Source organism: Pelecanus crispus, chromosome 10 (genome assembly GCF_030463565.1).
Source record: "Pelecanus crispus isolate bPelCri1 chromosome 10, bPelCri1.pri, whole genome shotgun sequence".
Classification (NCBI taxonomy): Eukaryota; Metazoa; Chordata; class Aves; order Pelecaniformes; family Pelecanidae; genus Pelecanus; species Pelecanus crispus.
In genome coordinates, this window is record NC_134652.1 from 25,880,953 (window position 1) to 25,906,600 (window position 25,648).

Consider the following 25,648-nt stretch of genomic DNA (forward strand, 5'->3'; position numbering starts at 1 on the left):
GTTAATGCAATTGGCAATGTGAGAAGCTGGAAAAAACAGACCTGTTATTATTTGTGTGTGCTATTTTGTAAACTATTCAGGCAGGAATTTTTTCTTCGTAGATATCTCTAAAGTGACAGCTAACACTCTACTAAAATTAATACTAATAATATAGATAATGATGTGCTAAATTGTTTTCAATATAGTTATTCCAATTTTACAGGCGTGTAGTATTGAACTGGATTTACTCCATTAAGACAAATACAGCTAACTATAGCAGTGGGCCACTTTGTGCCTTGAGCTGTATGCGTTCATTCTGATGGGAACCGCATGCTGGTAACTAAAGGAGAGATAAAAAGAGGTAGATACAGAAAGAGGAGAATGTATGGCTTTGTTTAAATTTACAGTTCACATAGTACTTGTTTTCCTTGGCATATGTTATTTGCTATATAATCTAATAAATAAATAAAGGCACTGGTTGTTTGAAGCACGCTGAGTGATGACCTGAACTAGCAAGTATGCCTTGGTGGAAAACTCTTACTTAGAGAAACAGAACTTTTATTCATCAGTGTAGGATCAGCTTATTTGCTGTGGATGAAGGGTTTGATTCTTCCCTGTCTTACACAACACAAGGAAAATTAGATCTGTGCAAAGCAATGGAGCGATTTGCTCATTGACTGTGTTTTGATTTTTCTACACGTTGGCCCATTTCTAACACAATACATTAAAATAACAGGGAGGGAAAAGTGGTACAAAATGTTTTTTTCCTTGGCTATTTGCTCTGTTTCCTATCCAGCAGTCAGCATAAAAGGAGGAATGGCTCTAGAGAAGGTGTAGCACCACAGCTGTACCAAGAATTTATTCTGTTGATATTAAGAGGCAGAGCGGCAAGTACGGTACTAGTTTCTGCTGTGTTGCTGAATAAACTGTGGAGAGTGGTTTGCAGTGTAGAACACGTATCCTCCCGAAACTTACTTCCCCTCACAGCATGTGCCTCTGTTTTCAGCAAGAGTGAGTTATGCTGTATTAGCAATAAAGGGGAAAGAAGAGCCAGATTTTTTAAGGTGCTTAGGCAGCTGAAGAGGTAGGTAGACGACTAATACGATTTAGGATCCCAGCCTGAGAAACCTAAGTATCTTTAAGCATCTCACCTAAAATTCTTACAGAGAGCCTTCACTTTCCCTACTCTGCCTAACCAGTGGTATCCTACCATCGTGCCATTATTTTAATTAGCGAATTCTCGTGCCCTGGAAGGACTGGTTTGACAGGTATTTCTGATAATTCCAAAGCTATTTCTGTTTTCCACACAAATTACCCTATACTCTATAGACAAAAAATATCGCTGTGGGGATGTGGGCCTCTCCCGTCGATAGCGTGGGATTGTCCTGCCAGTGCCGCTTTACCAGTGGCACGCCGCTCTTCGAAGGCAAGTTGTGCTGTAGGCCACGGACGGATGGGCTGCTCAGCAGGTGGCAAGCCCGGCCAGATGACCCTCCAAGTCCTCCAGGCGTGAAACGCAAGGCCCGATTCCTCCGTCACCGTCACCGTCACCCCCATCCGCTCTTTCCGCCACTTCTTCCCGGCGCCTGCTCCACCGCCGGGGAAACCCAAGACGCGGCCCCAGCCCAGCGCTGGCAGGCGGCAGCCGGCTACGCGGCGCCTGGACCTTCGCTGCAGGCCGGGCACCGCACCGGCGCCCGGAGCAGCCGCCGGACAGGGCCGCCGGGGGCCCGCAGACGCAGCCCCACGCTCTCGCCGGTCGCCTCCGTCGACGTCCCGCCTCAGCGGGACGGTCCTGCCGGGGAGCCCGCGGCGGGGCCTCAGGGCGACCGGTCCGGGGGGGTCCGAAGCGGCCGCCGGGGGCAGCGGGACCCCCCGCGGGCCGCCCCGGGCGCGCTCAGCCCAGCCGCAGGTGGCGGCGGGAGCCCCGCGCTGCCGCCGCCGCCCCCGCCCGCGGCCCGGCCGCGCTTCCGCCCGCGTCAGCTGACTACCGCGAGGAAGCGGCGGCGGCCCCGGCCCGGCCCCGAGCCCGCGGAAGCCCCGGCGCGGCCGCCCGCGCAGCCATGGCGGGCGTCGTGGTGAGCGGAGCCCAAGTAAGTGTCCGCCGCTCGCAGGGCCCCGGCGACGGCGGCCCCACCTGCCCGGGGGCCGCCCGCCCGCCCCGGCCGGCGCGTCCCCGCCCCCGGCACTGCTCGCGGCTGCCCGAACTCCGGGGCGCTCGCTCCGCCGGGGCCGGTCCTGGTCCTGGTCCTGGTCCTGGTCCTGGTCCTGGGCGGGGGAGGCTCCCGCGGGGGCGGGGGGCGGCGGGCTCGCACGGGGCCGGGGCGTTTGAGTTTCCAGCCGCACGTAGGCACCGCGCCGCGGGACGCGGCTCAGGTACCGCCTCTCGCAACCACGCTGCTCCGGGCAAGGGGCCGAGCAGCCCTCCCTGCCCCCGGCAGCGCCGGGCGGCCCGGCCCGGCCCGGGGAGGGGAGGGGAGGCCAGGCCAGGGCAGGAGGCGGGGCGGCCCCCGGCGACGCGGTCCCGGCGCCGCGTGTGTGCGGCGGCAGCGCGCTGCCTGCCGGGTGGGAGACGGGGCGCCGGCGGGGCCGGGGCCGGGGCCGGTGCCGGGGGATTGTCGCTCTGCCACTTTCGCTGCTGCAACAGGCGTGCTTCTGCCAGGCCTGCAGCTGGCGGGGCAGCCCGGTGCGGGGCAGCCCGGTGCGGGGCAGCCCGGTGCGGGGCAGCCCGGTGCGGGGCAGCCCGGTGCGGGGCAGCCCGGTGCGGGGCCCGGCGGGCGGGGGAGCGCGTCCCGTCCCGCCCCGCAGCGACCTCCGGTTGTTCTTGGACCCTGCCGCCCTCAGGTTTGCGTAGGCTGCGGGAATAAACTGAAGGAGAAGGAGCGAACTGTGCTAAGTGTTGTTCCTACTGAAAGTAAACACTCTGCATGTTTCGTTTTGGTGGAAGAGAGAAATTGGGAAGTGAAACAAATCCTGCTGGCCTTTACCCCGTGCCTTTTTTGGCTGCTGAAGAATTTTCTGGCTAAAATTTCATGTCTTTAACTGCTGAACCTGCAACTAAAACTAGCAAAACTTCCCCGCCCCAAAAGAATAAGTGAAGCTTGTCTTCTTTTTGAAAATGGTATGCCATTAAACCAGGGTGCTGCCCATCTAATTGCTGCTTTAATCTGGTAGCTATTTCTGTGTGGAATTCATGTAAATGCGTGTGTGATACGGAGGCAATTGGCTAATTTTGCAGCTGCTGCAGGAAACGGTTCCTGTGGTCTCTGTGGTGCACTATGGCACATGCTGCCCTCTTCCCTTGAGCATGCCTTGAGCCCCTTTAAGTAAAGCATATTCTTAATTTGGCTATGTGCCTAACATACAATCTTCTAACAGCACAGAGTAAAATACAGTGCTCAAGTGACTGGAGATATTCTCCATATGCAATTCCCTTCAATGGAAGGGAATATGCAATATCTAGAGTTCATACGTGACCTATTCGGTGACATTCTTTAATAAAGATGTTACTTTGTGAATTACGAAGATTACAATATCATTGTAAAATGATTGCAGAGATTAAATGGTAATATCCTCTGAAACTAAAGCAGAAGAGAGGTGCAACTGCTATTGACTGGCTAACTTGTGTTTTAAATATTTTGTAAAAACATTTTTTTTCCTGAATTACATACAGTGTGTTGAAGAGTCTGCAAGGATGTCTGAGATGTCCATAGCCTATCTGATGCTGGGCTTTGTGGGAAACTTTCTGAACATTTCAGTGGGATATTGAGCAGGGCACCAGTACCAAGAATGATTGACTGTGACCAACCTGTATTAGATTTGAGTTGAAGAATTAGGCAATGGAAACATTTAGCCTTAGATGGAGTTTACCACCCGCTCTGGGCTGCATTCCCAAGCAACCCGACTCCGAGAAGCCCCGGGCCCGGCGCGCCGGGGGGCCATCTACATCCAGTTTTTAATCTCACGTGATGTTCTGTGACTGGCATAGAAAAATCTAAGAAATCTCCTGTTACTGATGTGCTTTGCACCCAAAGAGCTGAGGAGTCTTGGGAAAAGTATGTTTGCTCTCATCTCTCAGTGATGACATTTCTGGATGTGTACTTGAAAGCTCATACTAATTTTGAGGCTATTTGAGATGGATGCAAAAGGAAGAATACTGAATTATGTACATTTTATTGTTTTCTGTGTAAGATATTTTGAACTGAAAGAATGAAAATGAAGAAATGTTATTGTTCTGTTGTCTGAAGTCTTGTTTTATATCAGCATTGTTCAAGGATTAAGGAGCAGAAGAGCGGGGAAATAACTCTTGAAAACTTGTTCAAAAAGGCTTATCGTGTGTTGTATCACTGGCAGTCGCTGCTATTCTTACAGTAAAGAAAGTTCTTGGGTATCAGAAGCAAGTTCATATGTGTGGGGTGTAGAGATCTCAAGTTGAATGCACTTTGTGTATTTTGTGGAAAAATAAATCTGTTTTAAATTGAAAAAGGTGCTTGTGCTGGAGTGGACTTTGTGGAAGTAAAATTCCTTTTAACAAGGCCTCAGCATTAAAAGGTTGCGACAACCATATTTCATCTGCAAATATGCCTGTGAATAATCTGTTTGGACCAGTTGTGCAAATATATTTGTGTATTATAACAGTTCAAAGGCTGAAGCTTTGCAACATTTTATATATTTTGCCTCCTGTGTGCTCCAAAACACATTTGTATGAACTTTTTTCTTCAATGAGGAGCTAGAACATTTATGGCCAGGTAAGTTTCTGAAGCAGTGGGAATGCAGGTCAGAGTCTCGCTCCTTCTCCACCACTCCTCCCTGGGTAAAAAGCGAAGTGGCGGTCTGTGCTCTTGCTGTGTTTGTAGTTGCTCAAGATGGTCTCGCACTCCTAGTGTTAATAGGCGTCATATTTTAGTAATTTCTATTTCAACGTGTACCATTGAACTAAATGCTTAATCCAAAGTATTATTCTGCTGTTAATGTGGTGTCTTTGCAAGGGTTTGCAAGCATTAGTTTAAAGAAATCTACCATTCAGTGAAGAATGAAGCAATTCTTGTATGCATACCTGCATGTGTGTTGTAAAGTGTGTTGTAGTTGTCTTGGATGAAAACTGGATTAAAAAAAAACCCCATAGTTAATTCAATAAATTCTGCAAAACGGTTTGTGTTATGTCCAAACCATTAGGATGCCAACTACCCAAAACAGTCCTTTCCCTTTTGTCCTTATGTTTGCTAAAGTCATGTGTATGTCTGGTAGCAGAATTTATTGCAAGAGCAAGTATGGTTTAACAAGGGGAAGAAGTTGTTACACTGAGCTTCAAGCTACCTGTTTTCTGCTCGTAAAAATTATTTCACTGTTGTCAGCTTTATCTGTTGAAGTTATTGAACAAAATGAATTAAATGGGATGCAATATAGTATTATCAGATTGCAATAATTTTTAGAGTGTAAGAGACCGGGATGACTTGCAAAAGTACGTACCGTCAGTCTGTTCTGCAGAGGGGTCTCTATTTTAACAGAAAGTGAAATACTATCAAAACAAAGTTTGACTGAGTTTTTTTGTGTATTTTTCATTTAACATCTTTTAGACCAATAGGTTACGGTCTTGAAATTTACTTTATATTAAATATTTAGATAATAGCAATCTCTTACAGATAGTGGTCTAACAGTGTTGAAATCTACTTAACTAGCAAGTTGCCATTTAAGGGCAACTAAGGTTCCTTTAACACAAAATCTGAAATGTCAGTGTTTATACTGATATTTTCAACACTGGGAGAATGAGCCCATATAGATGTATAGAATTCATGACAATAGGTTTGGCAGGTTTTCTGGGGATCCTTTGAAGAAATGAAACCAAAGACTTCTAAGACAATACAGCAGAGAGAATAGAAAAAGTTAAAAGTTTAGCTGTTTTATTGTTTGTGTTTTTCTGGAAATATTATCACTCACTTCATCTTGGCTAAAAAAAAAAAAAAAACAAAACCTGAGTAGACTGCATTTTTCCTACCACTAATTCTTCCTATGCTTGTTAAAGGTGGGTTAGATGGGCTGGTATGAAAAAGAGGCAAGACATTCACAAGTATTTTGGGTATAAGGAGAAGTGTGATCTGAACATAGGTTTTGAAGCCAGAAATCTTTAAGACTTACACGGCTGTCTGAAAAAAGCTGCATGCTTGTTTTTTCAGATCTTGGGCAGCCCTCTTGCTCTGTTCCTAGCGCATCACTGGGAATAATAATCTTCTCAAGGAACGGTTATGAGAATGGATTAACAGTGCATTGCTTAAGTATTTCTGGACGGAACTTTCCAAAGTGATCTTTTCGTGTGTTATGTACTGAGAGGCAAACTAGCAAGTCCTTTGAATGGCTTCTGATCTTTCAAAAAATTTCTTCTGGAGTGAATCAGAATGGTAATACAAAGTAATGTTAGATCAAAGTTATAACAGTGGAAGAGAAGGAATGCGATGTATTTGATCAAATTATTTTTACCTGAAAGGAGACAACACATTTGTACATAAGACTATAGATGTAATAAATATTAAGCTGATTGTATCAATAAGAAAATGAGATTGTGATAGATTCTATAGCAGTAAAACTGACGTAGCTTAAAGCTGTAACTAATATTTACTGTGTTCTGTGTTGTCATTAGATCAATGAGACAGAATCTGGACAGGAAACTAAATAATCCACTTACAAAATGTTTCCTTTTTGCTTCCAATTCTCAGGTGTCCTACATCAGTCAAGACTGTGAAGAAATTCCAGAATTCCTAGGAAGAAAATATGGACATATGGCAAAAAGGCTAGATCTTAGCTTCAACTTGTTAAGGTATGTGGCGATACATAGATTTTTCAAATGCAATGTGGGACACCAACTCCAAAAATAGATTCCCCCCCCCAAAGTAGAAACATACGTCTACATCAGGTACATTTAGTTGTTATCAAGTGGGTGACACTGTTCTATAGGCAATGTTCGTCTCCTTTTCTTGCACGCTTGTAACACAAATAACCAGGTGAGTCTGGAAGTTTCTCATGTTAACATAAATGATCCCCAGTGAGGAGCTTATGGTTTGTTCTCTGCTCAAAATGGAAAATAAGCATCATTACCTGAAGAACTGAAGAATGGGATCAAAAGTGAATTCTTCTTAACCAAAATACAAGTAAGTGTGCACTTCTCTCCCTTCTTTTTATTTGTAGATCTCTGTTTATTACCATAAATGGTTTGTAATACTCTTTTCCCAGATGATGTGTTTTTGTTGTATGATTCTATTTTTGGGCAGCTGTGTAGTTAAGTGTTAAAACTAAGTGCAGTTAGAATTTATAAGTAAATTCTAATTATTTTAATATATCACTTGATTTAGAACTCTGTAGTATTCCCATTAGTTATTACAGTATCCTTCTTCATTTAATCCTGTGAGAGAGCCTGGTGAGGTTCAGCAGTGTATCTTTCAGGATGGCAGCTCTGTAGGTAAGTAGGGAAAAAGGAATGGAGTGTAGTTGTCTGTTTAAGAAAAAATGTAGTTTTTCAGTGGTAGGGTTGGACTCTTGAGTTTTCCTTTTATTTTATTGAGGGTAAGCTTAGAGTCTGCTTGTGAGGAGTAAGACACATAAAAGTAGCATGCTTGTGCCTTGTTCTTCTAGGGAAAACAACCACTGGTTTTAACTTACTTAACACTCATAAATGTTATCCTGAGCCACTGTCAACTCTGAAAGACTGGTTCCTACATGCAAGAGGTAGCAGAGCAGAGGAGGCACTAAACAATCTGTGGATTGTAATTGTCTTATACTTCTGGCTGCTGACTCTGTATCTATGGAAATTGTAATCAGAAGAGAGAATTTTGCTGGAGGAGGGAACTGAATAGGCATTTTTTTCATTTTGTCATGAAGATAATTCAAGTTTTGCATGTGTATTCAGATTTAACATGTCATGAACAAGACTGCTCCTTCTTTACACCCCTGGAGGTACTACCTCTGGAAAAAAAAAAAAAAAAAAAGAGTTTGTTTCTTTCATTTAATGCATGATTTGAAGAACAGTTCTTCTGAGTATGTTTGATTTCATAAACTAAAATATTAACATCAAATCTAGATGTAAAATACCACTTTAAAACTTTAAGTCATTAGTCCATGTTTTCATGGAGAGCTTAATTGGTGGTGTATTTCTTAAATCTGTGTTTTCATCCCTTCTTTCCTTCCCTACCTAAAACACTATCACTTATCCCTTCTGAAAAATAGGCTATAATTTGGTGTTATTGGGTCTGGCGAAGAAAAAAAGTGTGTTAAAATCTTTTGTGGGGAGACGTGAGAGAAAGTGCTACTTTTTGGGGTAGCTGCAATCAACTTTTGATGTAGGATAGCTTGCTGTTGTAAAGCTGTAGAAGTATTCTAAGGCCGGAAATCAGATCAGGGGAAAGGGGGAGAGGTGGGTTATTTTTGTTTTGTGGGTTTTTTTGGTAGGCTTTTTTTTGGTTTGGTTTTGTTTTTCTTTTTCTAGCTTAGGGAAGCTAATACCAAGTGTGATGAGAGCAGTAATGTTTTCTTATTTGAGCTGTGATAGGTATACTAAGCATATAGAAACTAAGAATGAACTATTTACTATAGAGTAGCTGTTCAGATGGGCCTGCACTCATATATGAATGCTGTGCCTACATATTATAGAGTCAGATAAGATGTAGAGTAAATGTCATAGCCTTAAATGAATGTGAATATAAAGAGATGTCTTGGGCAGCTGTTGAAGCGAGTGTAAACTGTAAGATCATTGTAATCTTCTTTAAACAAATATTGCTTGAAAATCTGACAATGCTGTAGTATAGTGATGAGTTTTATGATTTTTATCAGTGAATGCTTAATTTGAAAAGTTTAGTTTAGTATGTTTTCAGTGGGGAAGAAACTAAACTTAACGTCTCTTTAAAAAGGAGTTTGATTTTCTAGAAAAACTTGCTATCTGTTGGTACAGGCATAAGTTGAGTGAAGAAGACCAAGGGTGATCAAAATCTACAAAAGGATAAAGAAAATATTGTGCTTTGCTGGCACAATAGTTATCTGCCGTAAAGATGTTGGTTTTCATTATAATATGGTTCATTATTAGATGAGAGTGTGTCTGTGTTCTTTGAAAGAAAAAAATATTTCAGTGGTCACTAATCTTTTAGCCTTTTTAGCCTTCGTACTTAAGCCAGAGAAGTGCTGAAATATTTAACAGTTAACTGTTCTCAGTGTTAGGCAGTAAATAAGTGCTTACCAACTTTTTTTAATGTTTTGCATATAGGGTTTCTGTGTCCTACCCTCTGTAAGTATGGCTACTGCCAAGTGTATTTTGGGAAGGAATCATCCTCCTGTAGCAGGCAATAAATTCTGTTATGTAAAAGTGCCAATAGAATTTCTGACAACATAACAATTACATTAAGAATTTAAGAAATTGAGCATAGAGGGAAGGTTTGTTTTTTTGTTGTTTTTTTTTTTTTTTAAATTTTGTGGGTAGCAGTATTCACAGTCATTTTATTTGATATTGCTATCATGGGTATAGTTGCATGGAGAGAAAGAGTTCTCTCTGTCCTAGTAACGTGTTCAACTTTGTGGTCAGTTGGCAGCAAACTCTTCTTGCAAGACAGTGCTGTCCTTTCCGACCCAGAAGCGGTGTGCAGTTGCAGACTTGCAGTCTTTACTCTGCGCACGCACACACGCTTATCCACATAAGAGACTCTTATCAGAAAGAGGTATTTGTATTGCATGATACGGATGTCACAAAACTTTCTTATGCAACTGATATAATGTAGTACTTGATTGAACATTTGCTTTAGTGAATCGTGCTGATTTAAATACCTCTATAATGTAGATAATTTTGTTGCAGAAGTCAAGATAAAGCCAGTTATTTTGCCATTTAAGGCTTTCCACTGTAAATGTGTGTTTTCAGAGGCTTGTCCAGGTATACTGGAAAAAGGGTGGGAACACTGGCTGATGCTGTTATTAAAGTGGAAAGTTAGTCAAACATGCTGTATTTCGTGACTTACATGCGAACAACTTTTGCCAAGCTTGTCCCTTAATAACATATTTCAAGAGATGCTGTTGTGTTTTTCTGGGAAATAGCTTATTTTGTACAAACCATAGAGTTTCTCCTTGCCGCCCCCCCCCCCCCCCTTTCTTTTTTAAGCTTGTTGAGTTGATACACATTTGGATAATAATTTTAATAAATTTAGGGATATCTTCTAACTAATTATTAGTTGTTACGGCACTTCTGTCTGTCGTCTTTTTTTTCTGCAAAGAAGAGTAATTATGTGGATTCAATATTCCTATGTGTGGTGGTTTTGTTACTCAGATTTCTCCAATTTTTTTCTTTCTGGGTGTGATGTAAACATACAAATGTACACAGGACTGGAGAACTAAATTGGAGGTGGGGAGGGTTGTCATTAGTTCTTTTGTATTGGGAATTTAATACAGAGGAAAATGTATATTTTTCACCATTTTTTTCTGACTTCAGAGTTCTTCCCAGGCTAGAGCTCCTTCCTCTTTATTAAATAAAAGTTAGGGCCTATGTAGATGCTTAATTGACTTTGCATCAGATGTGGTAAATCTAATAACACTTGATTAAATAATCACAAAAAGTTTCTCTTTAAAAGAATTGTCTTTCTTGTTTGTCTTTTTCCAAGAACTAGTGTCTCTCCTTGATTACCCTGATACATGGATCCAACTCTCTGTCTTCTGGCAGCCAAAGCAAAGTGACTGTTACCAGTCGCAATGGTTACACATCTCCCCTTTTCCCTGGGAGGGAAAGGAAAGATAGAGGTGAATGGCAAAAGGGAACTTTTTATGGGGGTGTTGGAGGAAAAAGGAGGAGTGACAGCAATTTTTTGTGTAGGAGGCAAAGGGAAAAACTGGTGTGTACTTAAAAGCATGCTAGTTGTAATCAGCAAGATATGGTGCCACTGGATTGCCTCCTGTTTACACCTCTGACGGACAGAAATCCTTCAACCCCAGACCACTGTAGTCCACTTGTGAATTACTTCTCCCCGTGCTGTTTTCCTTACAGATTTTGTTTAAATACTTTCTAATGTCTTTTGTTTCTTTTTGGGACTAATGGGGGGTTGTGAAGAAGATGGAGCCAAACTCTTGTCAGATGTACAGCAAAAGGATGAGAGGCAGTTGTCACAGGTTGCAGCAAGGGAATTTCCAACTGTTTGTAAGGAAAGGCTTCGTGATGAGAAAGGTTGAGTGGAAGAAGTGCTCAGAGAGGCTGTGGAATCTCCATCCTAGGTGACGTTCAAACTGCAACTAGACAAAGCCCCAAGCAACCTAACCTAACTTTGAAGTTGCCGTGCTCTGAGCAAGGGCTTGGACTAGATGAGCTCTAGGTGCCCCTTCCAACCTAAATTATACTATGATTCTGCAGCTTTTTTGGTGTGGTCATCATCAAATGGCCTGAGTTGTAGCAGCTCTTTTGATTTGATATTGGTTGTGATTTTCAGTTATTTTAGAAATGAACTATTTACACTGTGTATTTTTAATAAGGCATATTTCAGGAGCAGAGATGTTTTGCTTTGGAAATCTGCTCCTGAGTTTCTCACAGCAACTGTATTTGATAGCCTTCCCTGGTAATGGAGTACTGTAGAGGCCACTATTTTGTTATGTGGAAAGCATTCACCGGTTCCCATTTAATGAAAGCATAGGGTATAGGGAAGAAAGTCACTGATGTGCCAGTGTTAGTGTTACTGGGAGGCTTTGCTGAAAAGGGTTTCAAGGGGGAATGAAAAACTATTGTTGATCATTGGAAGTTAAAGATTTAATTAAAAAAAAAAAAAAGGTAAATAATAATCACTGGTGAAGGAAAGAAAGGAGTAAATAAGTAGGAAGGATGTAATGTAGGTAGCGAGTAGAGATTTGAATGAAATACAAAGATTTTTTTTTTTCTTTTTAGATGCATCTTGCTATGTTGTGGAGAGAAAAAAAAAGCTATTCAGAGTTTCCTTTATTTGTCTTAGGTAACTTTTTTTTTTTCCAAATTTTTCCTTTCACATTAAAGGCTGCATGCAGTCTGTGCTTGAATAACAGATGTCAGTGTTTTTGTACAAATAGGTGCCATGTTTTTATAAATAACATCTACAGTTCAATTCACAGAGAAGTCCATCTTCTAATTTTGTCCTCAGTAGTTTTAAACATGTGGTTGTTTTCCTTTTTCTTACTGAGATTTCTTCTGGGTCTAAGCTATGAGGTGAGAGGGAGAGTGAATCTTTAATCTTGGCCAATGAGGGAGGATTAATCCAATAATTGTGCTCATGGAGTTACAGATATCTCTTCCCTCTCTCTAGGGTGCAGATTATTTCTGCTAGAAGCATGAATAATTTGCACAGTGTGTGCTTGTGCATATTTTCCACTGTCCGATTAAGAGGGTGTATGTATGAAAACATCCCCTTGAACTTTAATCCTAGTCTGGAATGTTCCTCCATGACTTTTGTGAGGCTGAGGCTTTGTGATATCCTCTCTGTGGACTAGAGATTGTTTGTTTCTCTCTTCTGCCTACTGTTTTCTTGCCTGGGGGAATATGCAAGTGGGAGCTTGAAACTGGACTTCAATTCTACAGGGCATGTTCTTCTTTGTCAGTTGAGTATGTGAAAGAGAGGCGATTTTTTTTTTTTTTTTTTTTTTTCCTTGCCACCTTCCCAATCTGTGCAGCAATAAGACACGCAGAACAGGAAGAAGAACAACAAAAGAGAGATGGAAATAAAAGCCAGAATTCAAAACAAAGCATGACATTTTTTAAAAGCCTTTAGACTGATCTTTATAGCATTTTAAAATGTTGAAGAAAATGCACTATTGTTAAAACTTTTTGATGGTTTTATTTATAAGGTAGAAAAATATTTTCACCATAATTGGGTAACTCTTAATCGTAGCAATTGCATATTTATCAGTGTGAGGGGCTGTTATTAATGTAGCTGTCATGCACAAACACATTTCTGCATTAAATCCATTTAGTATGTGCATTATTTGGTCTAGAATGTCACCAGGACATCAAAGCCCCCTTAGGCATAAGAGCACAGTGCCCTGCTGTGGCTGCAGAAAGGGCTTGATCAATAAATGTAACATGTTAATGCAGAGCAAATAGAATAAAAGATTTCTTTGACAAGACATGAAAAATCACCTTGTGGCAGCTGGCATGGTGATGCCATTTCAGCGGAGACACTAGCAAAGTTGATCTGACAAGTAAAGAGGAGAGATGATGGTTATAAGGTGCTTTTGTTTCAAACTTCTTTCTTGACCTGTCAGGTTTTGAAGGAGCCTGAATGGCCCTTTTTTGTCATGTGAAAATTGTAGTCTTAGGCAGTTATGAAGCAGTTATCTCTTCTCAAATTGTGAATGCTGCTGTTTAATTGATTCACTTAGCATTTGAAACTGTCACGCATTAATAATTGCTAAATCCTGTAGATACTGCTCCAGTGTGTCATGCTTAAATGTGTAGTTATCAGAAAATTAATATCCTTAATGAACCGATGCTTTCAAACTAGCATTGCATGAAATCTCTTTTGCCCTTTCATTTGCTGAAGGTGTATCAGCCAGTTTTCAGAGAAAACCCTCCCGACAGTTGTGTGGTTTTATTTATTTATTTTTTTGATGCCCGACAAATGCCAGCTTTGCTTTGGGTACATAGTGTGCTCAATGACAATAAATATAGTAATTATGCTGGAGTTAGTAATTAACATAATTATAGTCAATTACAACAAATACAGTGCAGAGCTAAATAAATGAGGGTGAGAAATTAGCAAGCTAATTGATTTACCTTACTTGCTGCTTTTTCTTGCAACTAGCAGTTGCAGATTTTCTGCAGGAGAAAGAGTGTTGTTTACAAATAGCTGATTGTGTTTTGAAATGATTCTGTCTTATGGCTCTCACTCCTGTTTCTTTTACACTGAGGTGAAGAGGATTGAAATATGGGGTAGTGGTTAGAAGGAGAAAGGAGCTGCTGTTCTGTCCTCACTGAAGACTTTGAAGGAAAATGTATGTACTTGCTTTAATTTTAGATGCTTTTTACAGTATTGAAGGGGGAAAAAAAAAAGTCATGATTCTTTACAAACAAAACACATTGCTACAGAAATTTTGGTCATATATTTTAATCCCCTTAAATGTGGCCTGAATTATCTAAGAGACATCTATCTGTTTGTTTATTGACATTAGAGAGATCTGCACTGCACTGGAGAGCTAAAGAAAGAATTCAAATTGTTCAAGTAATCCAAGTGTGTTGAAACAATATGCCCTTGTTCAGCCATCAGTTTCAATAATTTAGAACCATTGGACCAGTAGAGATGCATAGTATCATAACATTTGTGCACATTATAATTGCCTGGTTTGTTTCAAGATGATTTATAGTATGTTGTCTGAAATAACTGTATTGGAGCTATGCAGTTAATCTGTTTCACTCCGTGTTTTTTTGTTTTCTTTCAAGCATGACCACAGTTTACTATGTGAAAAGAGAATTAATATGTTTAAGTACTGAAGACTTTGTATTGCCTTTTTTTTTAAAAAAAAGATGTTTAGTAGTAGCTGAGACTTCTTTCTTACTCTAAGAAAACAGTGGTTTACAAATGTTTGTAAATTTTATACTTGGAATAGTTCACTGTTTCAAGGTAAATGGAATTCTATTTAGAGACTTAAACAAAGGGATAGCATTTTTCCACAGCTAAGCAATCTGAAATGTATAAATTCTTGATAATTTTTCTCCTACTATTGCAGTAATGTGTGAAGTTCAAGTGAGTAGGTTTGTAGTTTGAGGTGGGTACTTAATATTTACCCATAAGCGATGTCCTACAGTAAGCACAAGATACTGTTTTTTAAGTGATGTTGAAATGTTGTGAATGTCTGAAAATAAGCGTACACTAACATTGCTAAGGGTGGTCGTTCTTTAGAAGCAATTCAGTTGGAAATCGATTTTCTAAATGAAATATTTATATACAAGGAATCATTTAAATTATTTAAAATTTAGAGATGTAATGGTCTTTCAGATGAAGCCTTACGTGTTTATTAATCACTATGGACTACATTATACATAACTATCTTTATAATAAAAATAACTCTGAAATAGTCTTATCCTACTAGATGGACTGAAGACAAGTGTGATGATGGGTTTACTTTCTACACGGGTAACACCTAGGGAGTTGTATAAGATAAAGAATTTTATAGGTGTATGTCTATTGTAAAAATGGGAGAGTATTAACCAGTAACAAAAAAGATTTTAGACTTCAAATATTAATTCTACTTTTCAAAGTTGATAGACAATCAAAACTAAATCTACTCCTTGCTCTCTTCTTCCCCTCCTTTTCCCTCCCACCATGCCTCCCCATTTTGAAAAGTGGCATTTCAACAGGAACCAGATGTGATCTGGGTAATGTATAAGGAAAACTTTTTTTCCCCTTTGAAAACTTTGAGTAATATTAAAAAATACTATTAAGACGTACCTTGTCTGACATACAATAGCCATGCCTTTGTTCTGTTATTTTGTCAACTTTAAATGTGACTATAGAATATTTGCCTTTACAAAGTATTCTCTGTGTGTGGTTTTGTCACTTGTATATTTTCCTGCTGTGTCTTATTTGCAGTCATTGGTTTATTGTTGATATGAAGAGGACCAGTGAATGACTAATTTTAAAAATACCAAATTAATGGCTTATGGTATGTATTTAAACATCTCACTGATTTCAGCATACTGTGCTAAGGATGTAAGTTGTTTTCTTGATGGATAAGTTATTTTTTCAAACTCGGTAATATGTAAGGCCAAACTTGGAGTATAAATTGTTGTATTTCAATCTTGTACTGGTGGCTGTCATCTTCTTTAGTCCCAACAGCCTCTCTTTTTGTCCATTGATCCTTGCCTGACTTTTTATGGCCACATAGTCACTAACGGACTGTGAAAACACTGTAGTATATATATGTCTGACCCCAGTGCTGGCCATTATCCATTGATTTACTGTATCTGACAGATCAGAACATAAGATTGTTTTCTGTTCTGCTTTTCTCAAGAAGGCTTAACGTTGTGCACGGAGTTGTCTTGAGAGTGTGTCACGTGGCAGAATTGGGCAAAAGCTTGTTACCTGAACCTTTGGTGGGGGGGTCAGTGGGTGTTCGTGTTGTGTAGCGGAGAATTCTTGGGAGGATTACTAGAGCTGTTAAATCTGGTAAAAATGTTAAACATACTGCACAATTTGACATTAAGTAAAATAAGGTTGTGAGCTTGAACTGTTACATCCTTAAATACAGCTCGTGAATATTGCTGTGATGGATGATGAAAGTTGGTTTTTTTTGGTGACACCCATCTCTAAGGGGCTGTTGCAATCATGAGTAAAAGGTGAAATCTGTACTCCTGAACAAAGGTGAGTAACAAACTCCTTGGACTTGAACAGACATCAGATGTCATATTAAGCATCCATTGACTCAAGGCTGCTAACTAAGACCTTTTGACTGAGGCGGAGCATTTCCCAGTGAACTGATGTTTGCATCCCATCGTTTTCTTTGTGTTTGAATGAGTGGGGAGTGAACTGCTTTCTCTTGATCTGGTTTCCTGTGTGAGGCTGAAGTTGGTTTTTGGAGTGAAGCTGGAGGCTAAATCCAATCTGCACTTGTTCTCTGGGTACCCAGAGGGCTTGATTCACTGGCACAGTCAATCCAGCTCTTCTTGTGAGAACTGCAATCAGTCTCAAACAAAAATTAGTTTTTGTTTTGAATTCTGTTCTGAATGACAGGAATCTGTCAGGTTGAGAGAAAATCAGTTAGTTAATAAATGGATTCTACTGCAAACTATGGAAAGCATTGGCATTTGGAGGAGAAACAGTTTGATGCACTTGTTTTAGATTTCAAAGAATGTCAATAGATTGCAAATAATGTCCGTGTGACTTCTCCTGCGTAGCCTATGGTTATCTAGATTTTAAGACTGAGAACTACTTTTTTTGAAGAGCATTGGGGGTTAAAGAAAAGGGCATGATAAAGAGCATGTTATAAGTGTAGTAATCAGATGGACTATTTTTACTTTCTGACTTCCTTCATCTCTCTTACTCTAAAACAGTATTTCCTCATCACTGCTGTTGTCAAACAAGAGCGAAGGACTGCAGAAAAAAGTATTGTCTGAGGACAAGGAGCTTGACTGAAGGGAAGAACCTGCATTAACCCTGGAGCTATTGTCTCTGTCTTTTCTTCTCTGTTTTGTTGAAAGGTATTTTCTTCTCTCCTTAATGCAATACACAAGATTCCCAGCATCTAGTTGCAGATGTAAAGAACTTGACTGGTTTTGCTTACCAATCACTGAGTAAGAAGGTTCTCTGTCCTCCAGTATTCAACAAACCTGCTGAGTGGTCATGGTACAAATCGCAAGTTGGCATTTGGCAGGTAAAATCCTTACAAAGCTTCTGTTTATGCGTTGCTTGTTTGTTATATTTTGTCATGTGTGGTTTGTGCTATTTTTGAGATCTTGCATTTTACATAAATCATCTTTACATAAATTATCTTGGAGATGATTTTTCAGTTCAAAAAGACAGTCCCTAAACCCTTAGCTCATGCGAGTGTGAAGAATGAGTATCATAGAAGTGCAAAAGGGCCATGCATTTTTCTCAGGCTCAGGAGCCAGCATGTCAAACCAGACATGCTATACAATAATTATACTGTCTTTAAGGTCATAGTTAATGCAGTGTTATAGCTCAGTTGCAGGCTTTACCCATGAATTGATGCTGGCAGTCATGTGAAGTTTTATGATTTTTTATTTCTGTTTTTGTTTTGTTTCTCCTGGTCTTTCTTTTGGATCATGCTTCCCTGAGTGAGTTGTTCACTGGTAGAGTTGGAAGTTTATTTCCTTTCTTTATAATTTTTCTCCATTTTTAACTTAATTTGGCTACTGAGTCCATAAGTGGTAGCAGTGAATGTGCTTCATATAATACAGCCGTAAGAGTTTGTTCATCTTTAAAACCATCTCATTGCTCGTGTTTGTAGGAACCCTTGCTATGGGGAAAGACTATAGAAATCACTTTTAAAAGAACAGAAATAAGAGATACAAAATATCTAATGTTAGGGAATACTTTGTAATCCATCCAAAACTCAGAGAGGTTAATAAGCTCTTGCAAATTGGACCAAACATGAATAGCTTCTTTTCAAGTGCTTAAGGCTCTAATGTTTTCCCTGTGCAGGTGGTATATGAGCTGTACTGGTAGATAGTAGTGCTTGAATGTGTGCACATCTCCAGTTCCATTTTTTTCATAGAAAGCGTAGTGTGTGTGGGATGCTGTTGTCAAAAGTAGTTTACTGGCATTTAACATATATATGTGTACACCCCCCCCCCCAAAACAATATCTTACATTTAAACATCTTTATAATATATGTATAATGCCTTTATATATATTAAAAATATAATTTATATATTATACATATAATACATAACAATTTGGGGGTGGTATTCTAGTATTTGGTCGTCTTTGGTTCAGCACTTTGTCAGTGATAACCTTCTCATACTCAGCCTAGAAAGAAAGAACACATTACTTGCAGGTTACTAACAAAAAAGATACAACACATCAGAGATGGGTGATGGGGAGAGATAACTGACCTTGAGAGAATTGGACCAATATGGGAGCAGTCTTGGGGTGAAAAAGTACTTAAGTAACAAGAAATTACAAATTTCTATCTCCCTTTTTTTTGTTTTATCCAAACCTACCTGCATTATTACAGGTTCTTGTTATTTTTAACTCTCCACTCCCTTCTTCACTCTCTCCTCCATAAGCTCTCAGAAGTACTCAGTATTGGTCTTGGCATCAGCTCTTATTGGGGCTGATAGGAGGAAAGTTACATCAGCACGGTGGTGTTAGTCCAGTGGTGATTGATGTATATTTCAGATTATGAGCTGTTTGGCATAGATACCAACTCACTGTGTTTAGGCTTGGTAAAAGTCAGACTCTTGCTCTGTTGATATTGTTGCACCGAAGACTAGAGTGACAATGTTTGCCTTATTACTTGTCAACTCCAAACTTAATTTTTTGTTTTTGTAAAACTAACAAAGGAATTTCAAAAGTTGTGGGGGATTTTGGGGGGAGGATTTTTGGTGGGTTTTTTGGTTGGTTTTTTTGTTTGTTTGTTTGTTTTTTAAGTATGAAGCTTGTGCTCAGTTCTCTCAGCTGGTTCAATTTTATATAGTGTATTGGACTGATGCAACGATTTTGAGTACAAATGCTCGGTCCTTAATTTTTGAATTTGCATGAAGCACCATTTTGCAATACTTGCTTTGCTGAATGTTAAAAGATGGGGAATGCATATAGTTAAAATATACTTAATGATATTGAAAATGTGGCTCATATTTTATGAGCCAACTCTGCATTTGACGTTTGGCAGGTGGTCCAACTGGTGCTGTTTATTCCTTGTGAATACACCCAATGGAAAGACATCCTAGTGCTCAGTGTTTTTAAATTACATTCAGAAATGTGAGCTGCCTTTCGCTTAGAATGTTAATCTATGATCAGACATGCTGACAGGGAACTCAGTTTATGAATTTAACAGAAAAGCTACCTATTACCTACACTTAATAGTTTTTAAAATCATAATTTCCAACCATTAGTTTGAAGATCAAAGTCAGCATATGTATTCTTTGTAAGAGCCATGTACTTGTGGTGACTTAAATGACTTCTTTAGATATTTAGTCGTCATGAGTATTTTTTTTTTCCTTTTTCTTTTCTTTTTCTTTTCATGACTTCAAGACAAGTATATTTTAATTTTAAATCCAGTTACCTACTTAGAGCAACAGAGCAGCTTTTTATGATGAGGATATGGCTAGTGAAATTTTGTTTTGGTGACAATGGTTTGAGATTTTTTTACCAAATGTTAAAAATGCATTTTGTGTCTTGAACATAAAATCTCTTAAAGCACAAGGAAATGAAGCAGAATTGTCCTCGAACAATTTTAGATGTGAAGGGTCCAAGACCTGCTGCAGTGCCATGGCTCTAAAAGGCCACGTGGCCACAAAAGCCCTGCATGAGGATGCTGTGTTTTAGGCTCCTAGGACTTTCAAGACCTTTTAGCTGGAGAGAAAAGATGAAAACTTGACCTCGTTATGTAACTAATAAAGTGTATTGATTATTTTAAATCACTTAAAAGCTGAGGGAAAGGTGTTCTAGACATGCCAAGGAGTAACAGTATATTGAATATTCAGAAAACTCTGCTTCCAATGCAGTTACGTTAAGATAATTTGACAGTCCAGTGTGTGGATGTTAAAATAACAGCTGCTCAAGGATCTGAACACTTTCTTTTTCTACCTATTATCTTGCATTTAATACACTCTCTATCTTGGACAGTGAAGTACTTTGGAATAGCACAGAAACAGTCAAGTGTGAAGGTGATTATGTTGGAATGGCTTTGGGAAAAAATTGTCAAATACTATGTTTTATAAGAAATGGAAGCTAGCCAACTAAGCGAGAGGCTGTGTATGTGTCCAATTTACTTCCTTCCCTCGCTCTGGGCTCTGGGCCGCCTTTTCTTGCTCCCCACTGCCTCCAGCTCATTGAATCAGCAGAAGGCTGCTGAAGGTGCTGCTGAGAGATTTGGGTGCAGGTGCAACACGAAGTTCTTGCTTTCTTGCAAATGTTCCCTCTTGTTCACTGTGTTGCTTGTAATCAGGAGCCAGGCATTATCTAGCTCAGCTGTTCCTGTACAGTATTGGTTCCAGTTCTACCAGGTGCACAATTAGTAAATCGTCTTCCAGCCTAAGTGGGGAATGTCAGAGGGTAGTTCATTTTCTTTCAGTGTTAATTCTTTAGTTTCCTTTAAATAAGTCATATCAACAAATGGTCTGTTACTATCACTAATAATAGGGCTTTTGAAATGTGAACATATCTCTAATGAGAATCTGTCTCAACCCATTTAATGCAGGCCACTACTTTGCCACTGAATTACAGACTCCGGTCACTGCAACCACACGTGGTTTGAAACAAGAGCTTCACCTGCATTTAAATGACTGAGCAACAGAGAAGGGCTTTCTAAAGTTAAGGAGACTAATGCATTGCTGTATATATTTTTGGGGGGGGCCATCATTTGTCTCACTTTCTGCTAATTGGTAAATGGAGGAAGAGAGAACATATGTCTGTATGGAGCTAAAAGTGAATAGGCAAGTGTTTCTTTGTCCATTTTAGTACAGCAGATGAAAATCTTGGTTGCTGTAGCCCTAGTATTTTAAAAGGGTGAAGTCAGCTTTAAGGTACTGTCTTGCACATTTTTTGGTGGTGTGGGTTTTTGTGTGTTTGGGTTTTTTTAACTTTTTCTGTGTGGGGACAGAAGTGCAGTGGAAGCAATTAAGACTCATGTGGGTAGAAAAAGCGCTAGAAATCCTTCAGGGTAGCTGGTAGTTACAAAGTTGATACAGCATAGCCTATTACTATCAAATAACCTGGAATGAATAAATAATTCCTATATATTGTAGCAGATACGTCTTAGCAGTAGGCAGAATAGTGTCAGAACTGGTCAGTAAGCTTTATTGTATACACAGAAGCATCAAATGTTTCAGGTTCTGTACCTTTTGTTTAATGTACTATGAGGTCATAACCTAAATCAGATTTCCTGAATGATTCCTTGACAGCAAATTTCCATACAAGTCTCATTCTTAGGGGGAAAAAAAAAAGGAAAAAGGATTCTGCACCCTAGTAAGTGGGGTGAAACCCTGTTCACACCTTTTTTTCCTAGTAAAAAAGCACAAGAAAGTCTACATAAAAAAGATATGTAGGTACGGACTAGTGTTAAAGGTTCACCTGTAAGTTCGTAAAATCAAGTAATATGTGAACTTACCTCCGTGTCAAGAAAATTTGCTTCCTTACATTATGCTGCTGCTTTTCAAACCTTTTACCACTTGCGGAAAATAATAGATACTTCCTTTCGCTGGATTTTGTATGCTGAAGATAAGTGACATCCTTGATGTTTGAATCTATCCAGTCAAATAGAAAAAACCTTATTCATATTATAGAGTGCATTCACATCTGTGCATGTATGTAGAAAGCTAGGTGTTACTTATTTCCATACTGTGCAGGTCTGTTTTTCTGCAATGTTTTTAAATCTGTTCCTTGTCTTTTTGCTACAGAGCATTTTATTTATTTATTTTAAGGCCTTCACGTCTCTTTAAGTGATTATTGAACAGAGAAAGTAAATTGCTGTTAAAATTCCCTCACTGGTGATTCCAGCTAAACCAGCCAAAACTAGTGTATTAAAAACAAACAAACAAAAAAACCCCTGCTTTTTCTTTATTGGTGTCTAGCTAGCAGAGTGCATGGGAGTAGAGAGCTTTGACCCCAGAGAGCCTTGCATGATAGACTCTTTTCAGATTCTTGTGTAAATCATACTGAGGCTCCATGTGTAAACTTGACAGTACCTCTCTGTGCTTGACATTGTAACTTCAAGATTTTACGTTATTTAAATCTACTAAAATGTACCCTGTATAAAACTGCAGGTGCTGCTACACTTCTATTAGAGCATGGTAACACTTGCCTTGGAAAAACTCTGAGGCTGGTGAAAGAGTTAAGCAAAGCAGCCAGAAACCATTTTCAGCTTTTACTTTGCAGATACAACCTTTTAAGCATACCTACATTTACCTGCAATGGCAATCGTTTTGCATTTTAATGACAAATCAAGTACGCTAACTTGCATTTGAAACGAAAGTGCCTTAAATGTCTCTGGCTGTCAGAGTGAGATGTTAGGAGCTTGATGAAAAGAGAACAAAGAAGACAAAGTATGAAGCCTAGATACAGAGCAAAATGAAATAAAACCTTGTATGGCCTGTCAGGGGTGTCAGTTGATATTCCTATCTAAAGCACATTATAGTATTACTTTGCAGCTCATAGCTTACTCATCTGTCTTTTTTAATTCATCACATTCTAGCCCACATCTTTTAAGTCCCATGTGTCAACAATGGAAGAAATCTGTTAATTGACAAATGAGTGTCACAAATGTGAATTGGTGCCTTTACATCAGAGGCAGGTAGTCTCTGTTGTTTTTTGTCGGCTCTATTATTGGCATAAGCCAGTGTAAGACATCTGTCTTTGCCAGAATGAGAGATGACAGCCAAAGAAGGGCTGTCATTGTTTTAGTGCATGTTCATTCTGCTGAGATACTGTATAAAGATAAAATGTCAGTTAAAAGAATATGAAAAACTATCGGGAGGAAGTCCTTAAATTACTTGGGAAGGGGATCCGGGAATTGGTGCCAGAATTGAAATGCGAACATTCCAGTTTGCATCTATCACATCAATTTAAAAATAATACTTTCTGAGTAACTGGGTCAGTTTATAAGGCATTTAGGAAAACGTTATGTTGTGTTGGCATAATTAGCTCATAAGATGGAAGGAAAAACATACCTCCACAGGATATGAGTTTATTTATTACAAGTTCATTTTTCAGACATGTATAGAATTGTCTCAATAAAAATATGCTGTGTAGCATCTCTGGCGTTGATTTGCATCTGTTTTGAAATATTGAAATTGCTCCTTTCCAATTTCTTTTTCTGTTATAGTTCTATTTTAGATTGATGAATAACATAATGAAATAAAAAGCATAGCCAGCTGTGAGTTGATGAGACAATTAATAGGAAGAAAATTATTAACATGGTTCTGGGGTGTCTAGAGGGTGTACAGTGCAGAAAAGTTACTCCCAAATCACTAAATCCCTTTATTGCAATAAATGACTTTTTAATATTGGAAGTGAAAGAGAGAGGACGAAAATGTTTTAATGGAGGAGGTGGGAAAGGGGAATAGAATAAAAATGTCATAAAAGGCTGCCATTTTGCTTTTTACTTTGGATCAAAAGTCATGAGAAAGATAGATCAGCACATTAATCTTTAGCAACTTTAACAACCATAAGCTACAGGTGCTACAGGACACTCCCTGTGTGCCCCGCTCCTTCCAGAATAACCGGTGACTTGGGTTCTAAATGACCTTGTCTGAACTTTGGAGTTTTTGAGCACTATGTTGACAGAATCTGGTGAAGGACTAACTCTTGATCTGTAGCGAGACTGGCTGTGTTGAAGTTTCAAGATGGATGTTTCTAAACAACAATTTATTAAAAGTCTTAATTCTAAAATTACTCAGTTTTGCATTTTAAATAGAGCTGTTGATATAGTAGATTTTAGAAGGTCTCAGTTTTGATATTACTTAATACAGGTAGAATTGTCATTCATAACTTTGTAGGATTTGTCTGTGTTCTTTTTTTTATTTTTTTTTATTTTTTTTTTTTAAACTTGCTTCCAGCCACTAGTTGAGCAGCAGAAAAAATGTCAAACTGATGTTTCTCCCTCCCCTCCCCAGCATCTAATGTGGGGGTCTCAAATTTTGTTTGTCTTTTGATAACTATGTTTATCTCCAAGGTGCCTCCTGGCTGTTTTACTGCAGGCCGTGGTTAATGTTGATTGCAGTTTTAATTTTAATTCTTGAGATGAGTAACAAAGTTAAACACTTCTAATAGGTGCTAGTAATTTTAGGGGTCTTCTGTGTCTTAGGGTCTAAAAAGCCAAGAAAGAGTAGCATACAGCTTCCTTTTATTTTAACTCTTTGGATAGAAATATTGTGGCTTTGTAAATAGACCTTCCTTTAAAAAAAGAATACTAAGTGAGAAGGTGGTTTATCTCTTTAAAGCCTACTTTTTTTTTTTTTTTAAAGAAAAAAAAAGCTGGTCTTTTCAAAGTTCTTTGGAATTCATTTTGCTAGACATCATTTTAAAAGATGATGATCCATGAAACTTAAGAAGCATTTGCTGCTTGTATACAAAGGTTTATGTGCCTAAATTGAACAGCTGTAATTTCATTAGTGGAAGCCTTGTTCCTCCATTTCCAGCCTTCACTGGTTCTAACTAGTTGTTTAAATTTCCAGCCGAGACCCATGCTGCTGGTGGTCTTATCAGGCACATCTTTTCAGGCACAGTTTTTAGCAGTGTGTTCTCAAGTTCAGTTTCCTTTGAGAACTCAAAGACAATACTGTCCCCATTTTACAGATGGCAAAAGAGATATGAGGAGGCCCTGTTGATAAACTGTAGATGCCAAGTATCATTTTCAGCCCTTCATACCAACTTGCGTAAACTGCTTCTTCATGTTGTCAGGAGTGATGGTTGACACCTATCCACCTGGCAAATCTGTAGTGCTCCTAGAGGTAGTTTATTCTCATGTGCTACTTAGCTGCACTTTATATTATCTGATAGCGGGTGTATCAGCAAGGTGATGATACAGCTGAGACTAAAAAGAAAGTAAAAAAATTGAATGTATTGTAGACATGGAAGAAATTTTTTTGCATTCAGGTGGATCAGGATTTTCTCATATTTGTTCCCTTGTGGTTGAATGGTACATAATTATAAAAATAACAACAGTATCAACAAAAAAGATGTGGACCGAGGCTGTATCTTCTATTGTTGGTGGACTTTCTTCCTTTCCTAGCTAAAAATTAAGATGTGATCAGTAAGGATAAGTAGGAAGAACAGGTCTCATCTCTCTAAAAGAAGTGAATGAACTTCATTGTGAAAATTCATGTGCAGGAGATACAATTGGAGCTAGTTAGGATACCATCCTGTTCCATACTTAGTGCTTACTGCAAGATGCCAGGTAGAGCCTACAGAAAAAATTCAGCTTGTAGACTTCAGGTCTGAGAGTGTGTGTTTGTATGGCAGTATTGTCACTGTTATATTAACTCTAGAAAGGGAAGATACTGGAATTTAAATACAGAAAT

General features: G+C 39.3%; 1 protein-coding gene across 2 annotated transcripts in view; it reads left to right on the forward strand.

Annotated features, from left to right (window-relative positions):
* The first annotated feature begins 2,042 nt into the window (after positions 1-2,042).
* The window catches only part of LRMDA (leucine rich melanocyte differentiation associated), a 690,354-nt gene continuing 666,748 nt past the window's right edge, over positions 2,043-25,648 (forward strand). For both annotated transcript variants that reach the window (XM_075717814.1, XM_075717816.1), the window contains exons 1-2: positions 2,043-2,072; positions 6,690-6,790. In XM_075717814.1, the coding sequence (XP_075573929.1) occupies positions 2,043-2,072; positions 6,690-6,790 (131 nt within the window). The remainder of the gene's footprint in view (positions 2,073-6,689; positions 6,791-25,648) is intronic.